Raw genomic sequence first — 20,389 nt, forward strand, 5'->3', positions numbered from 1 at the left:
TGAACGTAATTTTGGATCGTTTAATAAAAAAATAAATTTAATTACAATTTTCGGATTTTTAATTAAGGACCAAAGTCATTAATTAATTTTTAAGCCTCCAAGCTGAAATGCAATACCAAAGTCCGGCCTTTGTCGAAGATTGCTTGGCCAAATTTTCAATCAATTTTATTGAAACATGAGGGTGTGACAGTGCCGCCTCAACTTTTACAAAAAGCCGGATATGACGTCATCAAAGACGTTTATCCAAAAAATGGAGATATCATACCCAGGAACTCTCATGTAAAATTTCATAAAGATCGGTCCAATAGTTTACTCTGAATCGCTCTACACACACACACGCACACACAGACAGACACACACACACACAGACACACATACACCTCGACCCTCGTCTCGATTTCCCCTCTATGTTAAAACATTTAGTCAAAACTTGACTAAATGTAAAAACATTATTTCTCTGGTCAGAAACAATACTTATCTGCTCAATAATTCACTGCTGTTTGCGCCGATCCAAAGGACGACGCATCGCATTAATTTATAAAACATAGCTGTTAAAAATAACTCCGTATTATCTTCGGGGAATTTCTCAACGCCCGGAGCTACATAAGAATAATTTGCAGCAGAGTCAGGAGAAGAAGAAGGAGACGAAAAATAAAAGGATGGTCAACAACAACAACCACCACAACAACAACAACAACAACAACAACATCGAAGACGATGACGACGACGACGACGATTATAGCGACGAAAACAACAACAAAAACAACAAGATTGACAACAACAACCTCCACTGTATCTTCACAGAATTTCTCGAAGGCCTGAGCTGCGGCAATTCTGACAGAAGGACGCAGCAGGGTGTCTTGCAGGAGAGTCATCAAGAAGTGCTTGCTGACTGGGATGTGGGCGTTACGCAACGCCTTCAGACCCAGAATGACGTCAGAATCCAAAGTAGTGTTCACGAATCTCTTCTTCAATTCCTGTTGGAGGAAATGCAAAACTGAGTCAAAGGCGGAACTGGACAGTGGGTAAGAACAACTAGACACATCCCCCCCTCCCCCACCCATCCTCCCACCCCATGTATGTTGTAATTGTTCAAGTGTTTTTCTGTTGTATGGTTCTGTCCCTTTGTTTAGGTGATGTCCTGTAATGTATAGCATATACATGTAAAAAAAGAAAAAAACAAAAACAAAAAAAAAACCTCACAAAAAAAGAATAAAAAAAAAAATTCTTTAAAAAAAAAAAAAAAAAAAAGAACAACTAGATTCCGCTACAAAACGTTTGAAAGACACTAACACTGGCTAGTACAGCGGGACCCCCCCCCCCCCCTCTTTAAGACATCAACACATCTGAGAGAACCAGGTCTTAAAAAGGAGGGAATCTTGAAATGGAGGTAAATGTACAGAGACTTCGAACAGAACATCTGAAAAATTCAGATCTGAAAAAAGAAGGAAGTCTTAAATTGGGGGGTCTAAAAAGAAAGATTCCACTGTACATTATGTTTTCAGTGTGCAGAGGCGGATATGGACACGAAAAAAAGGGGTTAATTTGGGCTTTGCTTGCGTCTGTTTTTTGTTGTCTTTTGTGTTCTTGTTTTTCCTGATGAAGCTTCCATAAGCGAAAATTCGTACCGTCTTGTCCCGTTCTTGTATTGGTGAGTACAGTATTCCTTTGTTTTTTTTAACTTTGTTCATCTTACCACAGTCATTTCGTTGTTTAGATTAAGTTGGTATTTATTAATACTGTGTGATTATAACAACTTTTAAAGGAGGTTAACTTTAAAAACTAAACGATTAATGTCAAAGTAAAAAGGTAAAACCTGTCTTTAAAAACAAAAAACAAAAAAAAATCTGAAGAAGAAAAAGAAAAAGAAGAAGGACCATGATGATGATGATGATGATGATGGTGATGTTGACGATGATGATGATGATGATGATGATGATGATGATGATGATGATGATGATGATGATGATATAAAGTAAATAGAGTGAGAGAAACCGCAGTGCAAATGGCTGACCTCAATGAATGACATGATGATACGGTTGTGTCCATTCGTGATTGTGGTCATGCAGTTGGAGATAAAAGACTGGGATTTCTTCAATTGTTCTTCCTGTCCATTTGCAGTTCCAACATCAAACACCTGCACAACAGAAATGGCCCACAGTGTTAGTTCGTTTGTTATCCAGCTTTGTTCAGTCAGTAAGTCACATGGATTCAGCCAGTCTGTCTGTCTGTCTGTCTATCTGGTTTTTTTGGTGGTATTTGTTTGTTTGCTTGTTTCTTTTTTTGTATTTTTTCGATGGCATGTGTGTGTCTTGTATTCTGTGTTGGTATATTTGTTAGCCACTCATTTGCAGTGTCACGGTACGTTGCCATGACTACAGACTTGAGACCACGATGGTGGCAAAACAAAGTTTATGAAAACCTCTCATTACTTTGCATTACACTACCAACAGAACTTGAGTCGTATCACGTCTGTACATATGCACGAACGTTGCAAAACGATCTCATTCATCCGCCTGACAACAACCTCGCAAAATCGCTTGCATATGTGTGTGTTTTTCCTAGCAATCACATACATGTACACGTATATACATAGGCACAAACAGTCAGACTGAACCACAGACTGTCAAACAGACAGACGCATACTCTCACAAATAGGACACACACACACACACACACACACACACACACACACACACACACACACACACACACACACACACACACACACACACACACACACTGACACAGAGGGCCCCAAAGGGGGGGTATCATCACGATCACGGGAAGGGAAATTTTAGCTTTCACGATCACAGTTACCTTGATTTTTGTTTTCACGATCACGAACACCAGTGGCAAATCACGGTCACGGTAAAAGTTGCATGTACAGAAAGCACGTGTCAAAGTAAACACAACCACACGCTCCTCTGGATCTATTGTTTATTCAACACAAAGTGAGAACTGTTGTACTTTTTTATTAATTTTTTTTAATTCTCTTTCATACACACATAGAAATAAATATGATTTGTAATCAGTAACAAGAATGTTGTTTTCATTGTTTTCTCTCTCTCTCTCTCTCTCTCTCTCTCTCTCTCTCTCTCTCTCTCTCTCTCTCTCTCTCTCTCTCTCTCTCTCTCTCTCTCTCTCTCTCTCGAAGCCACAAGCCTGAGCCTGCGAAGCAGGCGAGCCAACTAGGGGGGTCCGGGGGCATATCCCCCCGGATTTTTTTTCAAAAAACGGTTAAAATCTGTGCAATCTGGTGCATTCTGGGCATCATTTTCAGGGCTGTAATAGTGTTGTGATCTTGTTAAAAAATCCCATTTTAGCTTCCCCCCACCACCATTCACCACACCTCCAAACTGGTGAAAACAACACTACTGTGCGATGGCTTCATTGAGACCGGCGCCCGGTCGCGTTGCGCGATATTCACACGGATCGTTTTTGCGGAAATGTTTCAACTTCACCGGAATAAATTTGACTTTACTGGATTTTGAAAACGGCTTTATCGGATTTCCGGCAATTACCGGAAAAGTAGCATGCCTGACAAAATCCCCAACGAACATGACTTTGATCGTCTTTGACATGAGGATCAAGTGACCCAAACTGGCACGTCTCCCCGCCATTGTTTCTGAATTTAACCCATTGTTGATATTAAAGTTTACAGGCGCTAAAATAAATCCAAGCTTAATGCAAAGAAGCGACAATTAGAATCTATGCCAAGCGTGTCCACGTTGCTGGGATGAAAAACACATTTATAGTTTCGGTTTTGGCTACACGCAGACTCGATCTCGAGCCAGTCGAGGTCACACTGAGCGAGTGACAGCCGGACGTGGCAATGTCGACAATGTCAATGATCTCACTCCAACTCAAAGATCTTGAACAAATTTCAAGATCTTTGCCTACATTCAGAACAGTCATAGAGCAACATAGATCAACATACCTTGATATTTCGTCTTCGGAAAGACCGACCCGTAGCCTGACCTTTCCACCAAGGAAGGCATTCTCGCCGCCTGCTTTGGTCTGGCTTGAATCCACAAAATATAACAGAAGTTCGATGACAGTACCGCTGCACGCCTTTTTTGATCTTCGAATTCGAATTTGACTGAATGCACTCAAAACTTTTGCACGAAGCCCTTCCATTGGATGACGTTTGGCAGACTTTTGCAATTTGCCTTCTGATTGGATCTCTTTTTTGTGTGATTGGTTCTCTTAAAGGGAAGCAATCGCTGTCAAAATCATATTTCTGAATGTGTTGTTGCTTCCCTTCAATTGGGATTGGCTCCTTGACGAATAGAGGATCATAGAGTGATACAGCTGTGAAAAATGTACGTTGAAAATAAAATGCTTTGCAATAATGCCCATCACGATCACGAAAACAAATGACGATCACGATCACGAGACTTGATTTTTTTGTCATCACGGATCACGGACAAAGTCCCATCACGATCACAGAAATGGAAATTTCGGCAATCACGGTCACAGAAAGGTCAAAAAACGCCAATCACGATCACGATTTTAAACCCTTTGGGGCCCTCACATATGCCTTTGATAATACCCCCCCCCCCCCCCCCCGTCCCACCGGCACCCCTCATTCACGCAATCACGATTAACCCACTATGCTTAGTTTTTCAAAAGCAAATACTCTCCCCACAAAGGCTATCGGCGTGTTCGCCGATAGAAAGCAACCCATACATTGTACTAGCCCGTCATACTCCAGAAAATCATCACCTTCTTGACGTTTTCCAGATCCTTGTGTGATTGCATCATGATATCCTTGTAGAGATCCACAGCGCGACCCATCACTGATCCTGTGGACAGCAGGGTCACCATCTTCATCTCCTCGTCCGGCTTCGGCAGAGCGTAGGTCTTTTGTACGAGTTTCTGGGCAAGGAAGAGAGTATACAATTTGGTTAGTTGGTTGTTGCTAGAGAGAGTATATGAGTAGATGATTATGTGGGCATGTGTTGAAGAAAGAAGAGAGCGTAGGAGTTGGCGAAGATGATGGGTTGAGTAGAGACACTCGCGGGAACAGCAGGCACTAGAGCCACGGCAGAATTGTCTACTGCTGTTGACATAATACCAGGAAAACCTTGGGTGTTGCCGTGCACAAGAAAGTACCGAACTAGGTAAGATTGGATGAAATAGAGATTTGTTTGAGATTTCAACCAATCCGACCCTTACCTTGGTTGGGCGCTCTCTTTTCTTCCTGTCATAAAAAAACACACACAGCCAACTTCGATATCTGTGTTTTGCATTTCAGGCTAACATCAAACTGTAATTATTGGTCTTGTCCGACATGAACACGTTATTCGATTGACCATAATACAGACATAACTCATGTAGATACAGCACTAGACCTGTAGCTTCACAAGAAAATGATTGTAGTTTTATAAAAGCAACATCAGTTTCTGGTGGTACTCCACCAGTGACCTACTCCTATTCCGTAACGGTAGGCATACCGAGTTCACCCCAGAGTGAAGGTATGATTCTCCACAATTGTTCAAATCACAGGCATTTGACGACGAGGTGGGTGGGGCATGTGGATGGGTTGTGCTCGCCCGCCTAATACTACAAACTACTATCATTGGTGGTCAAGAGTATTAATGGAAGGGCGCTGGTTCTGTGCGACGCTTAGTTTTCGAGATAGGTGTGACTGACGAAGAACAGGACGTCACATTCCAAATAAGCACGACTATGTTGCAGGTGGAAGCCGCTGAGATTGCATTTCTTCGGGAGGTTTCTGCAAAAATAGATATTACACGATTTGCGCGAAACAGTAACTGTTGAGAAGCAGAGGATCTCTGAGATCTCTGTTCGTCTCGTGATAACGTTATTTTGTATGATAACGATTCACTTGCAAACTAAAGTATACAATTTGGTGTGTCAGTGGTAAATGTAAATATAAATGTGTAATACAGACTATAAGCAAACAAATAAATGTGTTTTTCTCGTGAAAATGTTGCGTTGTGCGGGTGTTTGGGTGGCCACGCGATGTACACAAAGCAAAGTGCGGGACGGACTCTGCTCTGTGCTGTAACACTGGCAAGTTCAAAACACGAGAAAAACGATTTCGTTATGCGGGCAGCCACGAGGGATGTATGTATTTTTCAAATGGTTGTAAAATAAGTCTTGTATTTATCACCGTACTCAGGCCCTGTTCTTTTTTTCGTCACACCTAAAACCGTTATTTCTTGTGAGCGACGCAGCATTTTATAGCTTACGCGGCGTTCACCGCGTGACCATCCAGTGGCATGTGCCAGTGCTTGCAACGTGTAAAAGCGTCAAACAGATCGCTTGACCTCAACTAGTTTGCTCGTCAAATCATTGTTTTGTGCCTAGCCTACATTAGCCTACTTTTCTGAGGGAAGGGCCTACATTCGCCTACATAAGCGACGTTTACTCACAATCAGGTAGAAGACGACTTTCTCAGAGGGAGGGGCCTACATTAGCAACGTGTACTCACAATCAGGTAGAAGACGACTTTCTCAGAGGGAGGGGCCTACATTTAATAGCAACGTGTACTGACAATCAGGTATAAGACGATTTTCTCAGAGGGAGGGGCCTACATTAGCAACGTGTACTCACAATCAGGTATAAGACGACTTTCTCAGAGGGAGGGGCCTACATTAGCAACGTGTACTCACAATCAGGTATAAGACGATTTTCTCAGAGGGAGGGGCGTAGAGGCCGATGGAAGTGACGGCGTCCTTGCATCGGGTGCGGTGCTCAAAGTACTGCCTCGCCGCCTCTTTCTCTTCTTCTGTCGCAACACGACTGAAGTCGGGGTTGCCGTGGTAGTTGGCCAAACAGTGCTCAAGGATCACGTTCGCTGCTCCGGTGGTTCCGGCAGAGCTCAGGATATTCCAGAAAATGTTCCTGTCGACGGAGGAAAGGGAATTAAGAAGCTGTTGAATTTCAGAGCAAAAATTCCGTAATCTGAAATTATGTTTGGCATATGAAGACCCCTGCAATGGTTACAGTTGATACATGGCGGAGGGTAAATGCTTTCTGAGGTACAAACAGCTTCATTTAATTGTTAATGAATATTGTTTTAAAAAAGATCGACTAGCTTTACGAAAAGTACTTCAAGACCGACCGCTAAAAACCTCTAGTAAAACAATTTTGGCATTCTACTTTGACTATCAAATCTTTTTCATTTTTCAAGACACGTTTTGAAAGCGTGAGATACGTTTCATTCTCTTTCAATAAAGTACGAGTTTAATCGTGACTACACAGACAACTCCCACACACGGGTTCTTTTTTCGTCCTAAAAACGGAAAGTCTACCCATCATTCTTGTCTAAGAAACAGCAGAACAATGGTAATTCTTGTATATAAAGAATGTGTCCAGTGCAGGGATGTGCTACAGCTGGCGACTTGGCTTTTCCTATTCGTTCGTGTAATTTGTTTGACCAATTAATTGATTCCATCGATCTCGAATATAAATATCAACAGAAGACACACGATAACAAATAATAACCAAGTAACCAACCAATTAATTGATTGATCATTTTCCCCCCAAGGACAGATGCTAAAAAAAAGGCACAACCTTGAATCTCCATCTTTGTAAAATAAAGTCCAGTTAAGTTTTACTAACACTGACTAATGTTTAAGGGGGGGGGGTGTATTTCCAAATTTCTCTTAGGGATAATTCGACGACGCTAAGTGTTTAGTTGAGGGCGCGAAGGGGGGTAGGGGGGCATGCACCCCGGAAAAGGTTGATAAAAACATGGAAAATGGAGCAATCTGATGCCATCTGAGCCAAGACACTTCTCCTCAGACAAATTTGGATCAATAGAACGGTAATTGACTGATCTGGTGCAACCTGAGCCAACAAATTACCAAACTACTTTCCAAAACAGTCACTTTGAAGACAAAGGCCGGCTCCTATGGGGGTCCGGGCCGGGGGCATGCACCCCGGAAAACTTGGATACAAATCATGGAAAATGGTGCAATCTTGTGCAATCTAAGCATCAGTTTTTCTCTATTTTCAAATATTTATTTTTATTTTTTTTAAATATTTTTTTAAGGCAAAGGGGGGTTTCCGGAAACCCCGGACCCCCCCCCGCCCCCCTGGATCCGCCCCTGACTGTTTAATACGAATTTATTTCCCAGTATCAACTAAGCCCATTTCTCACAGCTTCAGAGGTCCAATGATGTTGCCCACGGCGTCCTTGCTTTGGACGAGCATGTCCAGAAGCTGCTTGAGTTCTTCAGGCCTGGACAGACGGATCATCTCATTCAGCTCCTGAAGGGGGATCATAACCTCTTCCGAGGGGAAATCGGTGGTTCCGTTGGCGATCCAGCTAAGCAGTTGTTCCATCTGATAGAAAAAGGGGAATATGATAGTTAGGCACTTTTTCTTTATGATACAGGAAGACTTGTTTTGAGAATGTGAAAGTATGCAAAAGCTCTTTGTGGGTTGTTATGCAGTTTTGCTGATTGAAAATGTTGCTGACAGGTCTTTATCTCACGTTTATCCAGCTGTCACCGCTCGAGATAGGCAGTTTGCAACTTATAACTAAAATGATATAGGCAGATTGTTCAGAAATCAAAGAAATTGTTTTGCGTTTTTCTCAAAACATGAAAAAATGACATAGGCAATTATCTTATGAGCGTGACGAGTATAAAAGTGTTATAATAAATAAATGTAAGGACAGCAAGTAGCGCTCCATGCTTACATGTACATAATTATAAACATCGTCGGTTAAGTTGCTCCATGAGAATTCTGATTCACGGTATCAGCTTATTCAAGAGTATGAAATGGTAAGAACACATATTACAGAATACCTTCAAACATATCTGCAACAACATCAAAGCATATGAAGATTTCAAATTACCGGCAAACAATTATGAAATACTTAGCACAAAAGTATACGTCCTTTCCGGTCCATGGTTTTAAGGCATTAAAGTACACTTTCTTAGCTACAAAGCACTTGACATAAAAGTCAATGCAAACACCTCACAATTAAATGCCTACTGTCACAGTATCTAGTTTGTTGTAACCAAGTTTCTCTACAGAACGAGCAAGTCTACACTTCGGAATTCTTCTTCTTCTTCTGCGTTCATGGGCTGAAACTCCAACAAACACTAGTATTTTATTGAATGGATTTTTTTTTACGTGTATGACCATTCTTACCACGCCATTTAAGCAGTCATACGCCGATTTTTGGGGATGCATGCTTGGTATTTTCGTGTTTGTATAACCCACCAAACTCTGACATGGATTACGGGATCTTTGCCGAGCTCACTTGGTCTTGTGCTTGCGTGTACACACTTCGGTATAAAACAGCGTGCACAAACTCCAACCTTTCTCATGGTCCAGTAAGGCTTGGTGTTGACATGCGTGTGGGTCTTTGCGTACACGTAGGGCGCAAAATCCTGCACGCTCTCCACGGGAAGGGTCATCCTCATATTGTGGCTTTTTTCAGCCTTAGGCTGCGTAGGCATCGGAGGAACAGCCTGGGGGTTCATGATGTCCTTGGCTTGCACGAGGTACATCGTTTGGCTGGAAGTGAGATTTTTTTTCTTCAGATGGTCAGTAATTATTTGTTTCAAAATATGCTTCATACGTAACCCACATTTGCTTTATGGTTCTTCTGTGTCAATGTGTGATGGGGAGGAGAGAGCAGGCGGAATTTAAACAGATTATGGATACGAGAAAATCCATTCAAATGAGATCGCAGTAGTCTGTAGTGCTCGGTCTTGTCGAACACAATCAAAACCACTCACTTTCAAGTGTCTTTTCGAAGAAGTAAAAGAAAAAAGAAGGTCAAGAGGTTTGTTTTCAATTTATTTCTGTAATGTACTTACTTGACTGACGTTAGCACACTTTCTTCTCTACGTCCGAAGGGCATAAAGTGGATTTTGCTTTCTCCGATGGCAGTCATGATGATGAAGTTGGATTTGTCTCCCTTGATAGCATACGTAACTGCTCCGCCAACAAACAACTTTTTGTCAGTCTGAAATGAAAAGAATGTCGATAAAAATTGCTCAAAAGATAAGAATCAAGATCTCCTTTGATAAAGCATCGGAACTAAACTGATCAGTACAAGAAGGGGTGGCCAAATCGTCCGCCCGATCGCCTCGGGCGATTAAAATACCCGCCGGGTTAGTAGAAACCGCCTGGCAACTCGCCCGGCCAGCTGCTGGCCAGTGAACATTCTGGTCAAATGCAACACTTCTGGTTGTACTATCTAGTTTCAAAGCGTGAAATACACTGCAGAAGCAACAACTATGTACCGGGCCACGAAAGTTGAGATTTTTCTGTGTGGGCAAAAACCATTAACAAATATCTAAACTCCAAGTGAGCCTTCCTCTCTTTTTGTTCATTTAACCATCCTGAAATGCTGATTTGAAAAGAACAGTACATGTGATTAGGATTCTCAGTCACACAGACGAGCGAGCACTGAGATCCTACTCACACACACACACACACACACACACACACACACACACACACACACACTCACGCACACGCTCACACACACACACACTCACGCACACACACACACACACACACACATACGCACGCACACGCACACACACGCACACACACACACACACACACAAACACACACACACACACACACACACACACACACACACACACACACACACACACACGTTAACTCACCGCGTTTGTCTTATCGGCATGGAACTCATCAAAGACGTACGCCATTTTGGGTTTGGTCAGACAGGAGTCATAGTCGCGCACTTTGGTGACGTAGAATGCACCAGGCTGGACGAGTTCAGGTTTTGGTGTGTAAGTGGTCAGGCAGAAACCAACGGTCGTTTCCTGAAATCGCATGGTAGTAAAAACAGCAGAATAGAAACCCAGATGAGCACAGAAATGAAAAAAATGTCTTTACATAGATATCAAAGAGAGTTACAAACTCACGAAGAGTCTTTGACTGAGGGACAACTCTACAATCAAAGTCGCAGCTGTTATTGCTGACAATTACAGCCTTCACATATATATAATGTACACAGCTACTTCTACACATCTTCAATACGGTGTAGGGGGAGGGGCAGGGGGCGCCATGTGGTTCAATTTGATGGTCTCCTTTATAGATTTTCTTAAATACAGATTAGTGTACTACAATACTATTATTTGCTAAGGAATAGTTTTAACTGAAACACGAGTTCTTTCTAGCCGCCTCTCACGCGGTGCAAGAAGATGCAATATGGTTACAGTTGTTTTCTTTAACTGTTTTCTGATATCGTAGGAATACTTGCACTTTTTCTAATGGTGTTGATTTTAACCAGAGGAACCTTGTGAATTTGAATGTTGGGATGTCTGTGTTGTCTGTTCCGCTGTGCACACGCTACCTCTCATATAAGATCAATCTGATTACTGAATATTGTAGAAAAATGGATGGCTTTTATAGTCATATAACTGTTTTTAAATAAACCGCCTTAACACAAAGATCTACACACACACACACACACACACACACACACACACACACACACACACACACACACACATACACACACACACACATACATACACACACACACACACACACACACACACACACACACACACACACACACACACACATATCTGCCTATCTGTAGAAAAATAGATGGCTTTTATGGTTTTTAAATAAACCGCCTTAACACAAAGATCTACACACACACACACACACACACACACACACACACACACACACACACACACACACACACACACACACACACACACACACAAACATCTGCCTAGTTTCTGTTATGACGGATAGTATGTAAGACGTCTGTTCTGAATATTCTGGAGGAATGAATGGCTTTGATTGTAATATAACTGTTTTTAAAACAAACAGCCTCAACACAAAGATCTCGACACGTACAAACATCTGCCTAATTTCTTTCATGACGAGTAGTTGGTAAGACTTCTGTTCGCTACACATCTGTATAGTTTCTTTTATAACGGGTAGTATTAACTATTTGCAACACATCACAACCAAAAAAACCCACTATTGTCCACCCACCTCCCACACGGTGTAATAGGGTGCCATATGGTGTAAGTAGACGCTTTTGTTTTCTTATATCAATTGTTCTCCGATATCAAAGGAATATGTGAACTATAAGACTGCTATTTGCCAAACACCACCACCCACCTCCCACACGGTGTAAGAGGGAGCCATAGGGTTGAACTGGACGCTCTTGTCCATGTTGGGCGCGATGGCCTGAAAGTGGTCAAGGTTGACCTCAAACAGCCCCATCACACCGCCCTTGATGTTGATGCTCCACACCGGGTCCGCTCCATCGAAGCTGACATGTTTGATGTGACCGCTGACCCACCTGTTCGGAAGCGTTTGATATTTTTGTTTTGGGATTTAAAAAACCCAACTTTATTTGTTATCTTAAGAAATTGTTGACCCAGCAAGTAAGAACTGAAGTTACCAGAATACGGAATACTATGATAAACAAATGATTTAAAATCGAAAAAATCAGAGCAGTTAGTTTCATAGCGATAAGCTTCCACAACAGTAATTATAATCATACAAAAAACAGTGATATAAGAACACATAAACAACAACAACAATGCAGTCTGTCATTGTGTGTGCAAATGCCGAATGGTGACCGATAATAATTGCACTAGTGTCTGTTCCGATTCAGAAAACACTTCAGAGATAGGGCTAGGGATACATGTTTGTTTTTAGCCTGTTATTCAAAAAGGCGTCTTTGTCGTGAAAATAAACCTTCCTCGTGAAGGATAACCCCTGATTGCTCCTTAGGGTAAACTCTGAAGACGCGACGACCTACTTGGGAAAAAAACCCACTCACAACAAAATCAAAACAAAAAACCCAACAACAAACAAGTCGCGTGAGGCGATATAAAAACATTAATTTAGTCAATATGTCGGCATCAAACTAAAAGATCAACACCAACAATCAGTCATCGCTGAGACTTCGTTCAGATAGTCTCGGCTAAACTTCCCCAAAGACCGAGACGGGTCACGCTCGTCTCCGCGAAGCATGCGAGGATTATACTTGACCTATTTTTGTTAATTCTGAGCGCGTTTTACAAGTAAACATAACGTATCTATATATGTTTAAGTTCAGGAGAAGATGAAGAATAAAATTCAGTTATTTTTTTAATCTGTAAGTAAACAATTGTTGTTAATGACAACTTTAATGATCAAACTAATTAATTAAATGTTAAGCTTCCGAGGTGAAATGCAATCCCAAAGTCCGGCCTTCGACGAAGATTGCTTGAACAAAATTTCAGTCAATTCGGTTGAAAAATGAGGGCGTGACAGTGCCGCCTCAACAATCACTAAAAGCCAGATATGACGTCATCAAAGAAATGTATCGAAAAAATGACAAAAACGTCTGGGGATATCATACACAGGAACTCTCATCTCAAGTTTCATGAGGATCGGTCTATTACTTTTTGTCTGAATTGCTCTACACACACACACACACACAGACACACACACACACACACACACACACACACACACACACAAACACACACAAACACACACACACACACACACACACACACACACACACGCACACACACACAAACATACGCACATACACACACACTGTTAGGAAACGCTGCCGTTGCTGAACTTTGGTTTAGTTTTGTGTGTTGCATACAGTTGACTTATTTGTACTTTGTGGGAAAGTACCGATATTATATTTTGTAAACACAATATTTATGTTTGGACGAGAATGCAGGTGAACTTTCTAGTCCTGTCAAAACAAGTTGTTTACCACGTTGTTTTGAGTCGTGGGTTCGTGGCGTTCGCTCGGATTAAGTGCGTCGGCACTTTTGATGTACGTCACAGAGAATGTCACTATTCTAGTCCATGGACAGTTCATCTAATTTTAGTTGTATCATATTCGGTCTGGAATATTCTCGAGATTGAGTTTTTACTATAGGCCAGCGCGATTGTATGTTAAGAGGCTTCTACTTTGAGTTCTGCTACGATGTGCAGTTGTATGTATGGAATGCTAAATAAATCCTCGAACTCAATTTGACGAGTTTTTGTCTGCTGCTGTGAAGACGGGCCACGTAGAATAAAAGAACACAACTATACGACATTTGAGAACTGCGTCAATCTCAAGTGTCGTGTAACAATTGGGGGGCCAAAGCCGAGATCTACGTTTAACGCCAAGGGTTTTCCAGCAACAAAGACCAGTGTCAAGACAGTCACAGGAGGTAGCCATCAATCGGGTGTATCCTGAGGGATCAGTATTGGGACTACAGGACCGTGGATTCGGTGTGACTGTGTGAAGAGTTTGGTAATCGCCGCAGCTCGGTGGTGAGCGACGCCGGGGTGTATCGGGATTACAGAGGTTAGCTGCCGTTTGGACGAGGACTTCGTCTCGGAGCTAAAGCATTAATACTACGAACTACGACTGAGGTACGTCGTGTACGCATCGTGAGTGGAGTGCGCCGTCACGTTAGACGAGGAGGGTGGCAGCCTGCGTCTACGAGGGTAACCAGCGACGAGAGAAGCATCAGAGGTGTAGTAGAGACTGTGTTATTTTAGAAGAGCACATTCGTCTACGTTCGGGGCTGTGAAAGAATACAGACGAACGCACCGGAAAAGACCAGAATGGCTGAGTTCTGGGCAAACGGAGTTGAACTGGGACTGAAAGGCAAGCAGCTGACGGAGTTCGTCAAATCCCAGGAACGACTGATAGCGCAGTGTGAAGAAATACAAGCACAGCGTGAGCGTGAAGAAAGAGAAGCACAGCGTGAAGAAAGGCAAATGAAGCTGAAACGCTTAGAGCTCCAGATAGAAATGGAGACGAAGCGCTTAGAGCTCCAGACAGAAATGGTGCATATTCAAAATGAGCCCGAGGCACCACGCCAAAGAGATAACCAGCAGCAAATGCTACACAGGGCACCGAAACTTCCTGCATTCGCTGACGGGAAGGACCAGATCGACTGCTACCTTGCAAGATTCCATAGGTTCGCTGAGAGTGCTAGATGGCAGCGCGACGACTGGGCGATTCAACTCAGCGCACATTTGACTGGGGCAGCACTTGAGGTCTACACTAGACTCTCAAACGATGACGCCAGAGACTATGATGTACTGAAGGAAGCTCTGTTGCGTTGCTACAACTTCACTGAAAGGGGCTACCGTCAACGCTTCCGCGAATGCCAGCCATTGTCTGGAGAGACACCGAGCCAGTTTGTGGAGCGTATGTCGTCATACCTGCAGAAGTGGGTGGAGTTATCAGGTGAAGAGCAGTCATACGAGAGTCTGCGGGACTTGATCGTGAAGGAGCAATTCCTTTATGCCCGCCCGAAGGACCTGGCGACCCGCTTGGAAGAGCAAAAACTGCGGGGTTTAAAGGAAATTACTGATGCTGCTGAGCGTTATCTCATTGCTCATGGAAGGACCCTGGGGACGTCAAAGTCAACGAAACCTTTCCAGAAGAGCGGAAACCGGGGAAACCAACCTGTCAAGGGACAAACGGAGTCCGCACCATCATCCAATGAAGGGCAGTACATAACGTGCTTCCATTGCAAGGCCAAGGGCCACAGAGTCGCCAACTGTCCCCAAAAGAAAAATAACGGACATGACAATGACAAAGCGCAAGAACATCGACGGAGATATTATGACAACAAGAGGCAAACGAGTGGCTCGAACCAACAAGTATGTGCGAGCAGCGTCATACTTCCAAGGGCTGCCGAGCAAGTGGCTACACCATCGGACGTGGAAGAATGTATATCTGATGGCCAGCTTCTACTCGCCAATGGCAAGTCAATCTCTGTCGTCGCCAGCGCAGCTGTGTCAGTGTCGAACATGCCCGTGTCGAAGGGATTTGTTGAAAAGCAGGAAGTGACTGTTCTCAGAGATTCGGGCTGCAATGAGGTCATCGTCAAAGAGGATCTGGTGCCAACAGAGAAGTTCACTGGTGACTTCAAGTGGACGCTCATGGCTGACAGCAAATGCGTGAAGGCACTAGTGGCAAAGATCCAGATCTCTACTCCATACTTCACCGGAGAAGTTGAGGCCGTCTGCCTGAAGAAGCCCTTGTACGATCTATTAATTGGGAACATTGGGGGTGCGAGACGTCCTGATGACCCTGATTTCGAATGGAGAATGGGCTCAACTCAGCCTGCTGCTGAGGAGGAAGACCCACTGCCATTCGCGAATGAAGATATCAGCGAACTGTTACGAGATGACAGAGCCACTGTGCATCGCCGCGACCAGCCGCAGGTTGTAAGCGCTGTGACGACAAGAGCCCAGGCGAAGAAGAACAAAACGACTACGCCGCTTAGGGTCACCAACAGTTCTGCAGCTGCTGTCGTGGACAGGGATCGGCTGATTCAGCTACAGGAAGCTGATTCGACCTTAACAAAGTACAGGAGTCGTCCTGTCAAGGAGATGACTAAGGGCAAAGGCACTGTGCACTTTGAGGTGAAGGCCAAGATCCTGTACAGAGTGTTCGAGCACGCGAGAGTCAACGGTGGGAAGCCATTACATCAAGTTATGGTGCCTCAACCACTTAGGCGCCAGGTGATGGAGGTGGCCCACGGCTCTATTATGGGAGGTCACATGGGTGTCAAGAAGACATCGGACAGAATCCAGGCTGCGTTTTACTGGCCACGACTGCATGCAGATGTGACTCGATTCTGCCGATCGTGCGATATTTGCCAGAAAACCATACCTCGAGGAAGGGTCCTGAAAGTGCCGTTGCAGAAGATGCCTTTGATCGACCGACCTTTCAAGAGGGTGGCCATTGACCTCATCGGCGAGATCAAACCGCCAAGTGAAGAGGGTCATCGTTGGGTACTGACCCTGGTAGACTATGCAACCAGGTACCCAGAAGCCGTGCCTCTGAAGAAAATTGACACCGAGACTGTTGCCGAGGCACTTGTGGACATTTTCAGCAGAATTGGGGTTCCTGAAGAGATCCTCACAGACCTGGGGACACAGTTTGTCTCTGAATGCATGGAAGAGGTCAACAGGCTGCTGAGCATTCGTCACTTGACTACGACAGCCTATCACCCGATGTGCAATGGGCTGGTCGAAAAATTCAATGCGACGCTGAAGTCCACGCTTAAGAAACTATGCAGTGAGCAGCCAAGGCAGTGGCATTGCTACATCAATGCCTTGCTATTTGCATACAGGGAGGTGCCACAAGAGTCCACTGGATTCTCCCCGTTCGAGCTGATGTACGGGGGGACCGTGAGAGGCCCGATGCAAATACTAAAGGAATTGTGGACGAAAGATGTGGACACACCTGAAGTGAAGAACAGTTACCAGTACGTGTTTGAGTTGCGAGAGAAAATGGAGGAGACTATCGAGATTGCTAGAGAAAACTTGACAAAGTCTCAGGATAGCGGAAAGCACTACTACGACCGCAAAGCCGTAAACAGGAAGTTTACACCAGGTAACAAAGTGCTGATACTGCTTCCCACTGATCACAACAAACTACTGATGCAGTGGAAAGGCCCATACGAGGTTGAGGCCGTGGTAGGCATCAACGACTACAAGGTGAATGCCAGCAAGAAGCTGTCAGGAGCCGAGAAGAACTACTCGACCATGGAGAAAGAGTGTTTAGCCATCGTGTGGGGAATCAAGAAATTTGAACTCTACCTCCAAGGGGTGAAATTCGTGCTTCAGACTGATCACAAACCCCTCACCTACCTGAACTCTGCAAAGTTTGTAAATAATCGTATCATGAGGTGGGTGATGTACTTGCAGAACTTTGATATGCGAGTGGAATCGATTAAGGGTTCAGACAATGTTGGAGCGGATTTTCTCAGCCGAGTATGTGAGTAAAACTGTGTTCATTCTCCAACAGACTAATGTACATACCTGAATTTTAATCTTTTATGCATACATAATAATGTGTACATGTAGCGTTTCAATGATTGAAAGAAATTAGGTAAATTTCTTCTTGTGTTGGGGGTAATGTTATGAAACGCTGCCGTTGCTGAACTTCGGTTAAGTTTTTGTGTGTTGCATGTAGTTGACTTATTTGTACTTTGTGGGAAAGTACCGATATTATATTTTGTAAACACAATAATTATGTTTGGACGAGAATGCAGGTGAACTTTCTAGTCCTGTCAAAACAAGTTGTTTACCACGTTGTTTTGAGTCGTGGGTTCGTGGCGTTCGCTCGGATTAAGTGCGTCGGCACTTTTGATGTACGTCACAGAGAATGTCACTATTCTAGTCCATGGACAGTTCATCTAATTTTAGTTGTATCATATTCGGTCTGGAATATTCTCGAGATTGAGTATTTACTATATAGGCCAGTGCGATGTGTATGTTAAGAGGCTTCTACTTTGAGTTCTGCTACGATGTGCAGTTGTATGTATGGAATGCTAAATAAATCCTCGAACTCAATTTGACGAGTTTTTGTCTGCTGCTGTGAAGACGGGCCACGTAGAATAAAAGAACACAACTATACGACATTTGAGAACTTCGTCAATCTCAAGTGTCGTGTAACACACACACACACACACACACACACACACACACACACACACACACACACACACACACACACACACACACACACACACACACACACCACGACCTTCGTCTCGATTCCCCGTCTATGTTAAAACATTTAGTTAAAACTTCACTAAATGTAAAAACAACAACACGAACAAGCAGAAATTCGTAAAAAGAAATACTGACGTGAAGCCGAATGGAGCCTCCAGCTGCTTGATCATCACGCTGTTGACATCAGCCTCCACGCCATCCAGCAGTCCCTCCTCGGACTGCATGAAGAAGGCTGGGGTTCGGGCCTCCACGAACTTGTCAAACTTCTGCAGGTTCGTATCCTTCAGCTGATGATAATACAAATAGACACATGCTTAACCTGTTCGCTGTCAGTAAATATTTGTATACAAAGCATTACCTGCATTTACCTGAATTGACAACTTACAATATGCCTTTGATGTATAAAGGAACACACACACACACACACACACACACACACACACACACACACACACACACACACACACACATGCACACACTCACGCATTCCTGTTACCTTAGCAACCACTTTGTTGTCGGTGAGGAAATACAGGTGAACGTTGGTGGTGAGGCGAAGTCCGCTCCATAGTTTGGAGCTATGCTCAGCCCCGGTCACTAGTTGGGCCTCGTAGCGGAAGATGTACTCTCGGTTGCGTCGGAAGGCTAGTGTGGGGCAGAAGTACATTAATTAGAAGTTATCAACGACCGTTGCATACAGTCGTCGCGCGGTGATACAAGCGCCTACTCTACTTTCCCCAAAAGCCGATGTTACTACAAAATAGAATGGGTAATTCTGGGAAATCGTTTACAGAAAATACTCGATAATTGTGCAACACTTTGATTATTTCGATCTTCCATACACCACTCAAAAGCTTTGAAATGGAGAAAAAAAATACAACACACGAAGTTAGAGTTCAGAAATAAAAGAGAACTTTTGACTTCGAGTGTTACACGTGAGTTCTCGTACATTAGATTAGTTATCAATTCCTCGGTTTCGGAGACGCTCCGTTCGTGTTTGACTGTTGTGTGCTCTATCGATCTCACTGTTCGAGGTAAGTTAACTTGATAACTGCTCCTATTCTCCCGTTCACTTTGTATGAGTTTGGAAAGCACAATCAAGTAACATTACCTTTAAGTATGACCGACATTATTTCGGCACTCCTCCACCGAAATGCATTGACCAATCGTCGAAAGAAAGAAAGGAAAAAAAGAAAGAAAGAAAGAAAGAAAGAAAGAAAGAAAGAAGGAAAGAAAAAGAACAAAACCCCAAAAAACAAAATAAATTAAAATCAAAGCTATATACGAGCTATATACAAAGCTATATATATCTCGTATTTGATCAGATATTCTTGTTGCAAAATGTCATGGGTCTGGAAGTTGCAAAGATGACCGTGCCATGTACCTGAGGTTCGTGTAAGTTTTTGATCTTCTGGAATGCGTTTTACTAAGTTGACACACAAGCTGCAGGTTGTAAATTTGTTGAGTTTATGTGTGTGATGATGCATCAAGTTAAAGAAAACGTCTAAACCGTGTACACGATGGCATAGCTGTACTTAGTTTATGTTAAAATAAATATGTGATGATTAGTAAATGTTATTATAAAGTATTTGCAAATGGAGAAACTTTTGCAAACATCACAAAAAATGCGTTATTTAAACTGTATAACAGTAGGACGTTACTCACCCTCTTCATCGACACTGGCCACTGAAATATACAAAGAAAAATAATATAGAAGCGCCATTCCAAAATTAATGTCATCGGCAACTGCTGATTGCAATATCACTTCCTTTTACCATCAAATCATCTAAACACTCATTTACCTTATTTATGTTGCAAAACATGCCATACCAAAATCTTGTACGATGCAAAAGTTCAGAGACCAAACGCTCAGTATCACACACTTTATACGGACGA

At 43.1% G+C, this 20,389-nt stretch overlaps 1 protein-coding gene across 1 annotated transcript in view; it reads right to left on the reverse strand.

Annotated features, from left to right (window-relative positions):
* Positions 1-20,389, reverse strand: part of LOC138959547 (uncharacterized) — a 61,147-nt gene that overhangs the window by 40,359 nt on the left and 399 nt on the right. Inside the window, exons 2-13 of the mRNA XM_070331068.1 lie at positions 20,159-20,179; positions 18,993-19,138; positions 18,632-18,783; positions 12,122-12,305; positions 10,636-10,797; positions 9,813-9,961; positions 9,309-9,507; positions 8,138-8,322; positions 6,645-6,876; positions 4,729-4,881; positions 2,015-2,137; positions 786-977 (exon numbers count right to left, since the gene is read on the reverse strand). Of these exons, the coding sequence (XP_070187169.1) occupies positions 786-977; positions 2,015-2,137; positions 4,729-4,881; positions 6,645-6,876; positions 8,138-8,322; positions 9,309-9,507; positions 9,813-9,961; positions 10,636-10,797; positions 12,122-12,305; positions 18,632-18,783; positions 18,993-19,138; positions 20,159-20,179 (1,898 nt within the window). The remainder of the gene's footprint in view (positions 1-785; positions 978-2,014; positions 2,138-4,728; positions 4,882-6,644; positions 6,877-8,137; positions 8,323-9,308; positions 9,508-9,812; positions 9,962-10,635; positions 10,798-12,121; positions 12,306-18,631; positions 18,784-18,992; positions 19,139-20,158; positions 20,180-20,389) is intronic.

The sequence above is a fragment of the Littorina saxatilis genome, linkage group LG2, assembly GCF_037325665.1.
Source record: "Littorina saxatilis isolate snail1 linkage group LG2, US_GU_Lsax_2.0, whole genome shotgun sequence".
In the NCBI taxonomy this organism is placed as follows: domain Eukaryota; kingdom Metazoa; phylum Mollusca; class Gastropoda; order Littorinimorpha; family Littorinidae; genus Littorina; species Littorina saxatilis.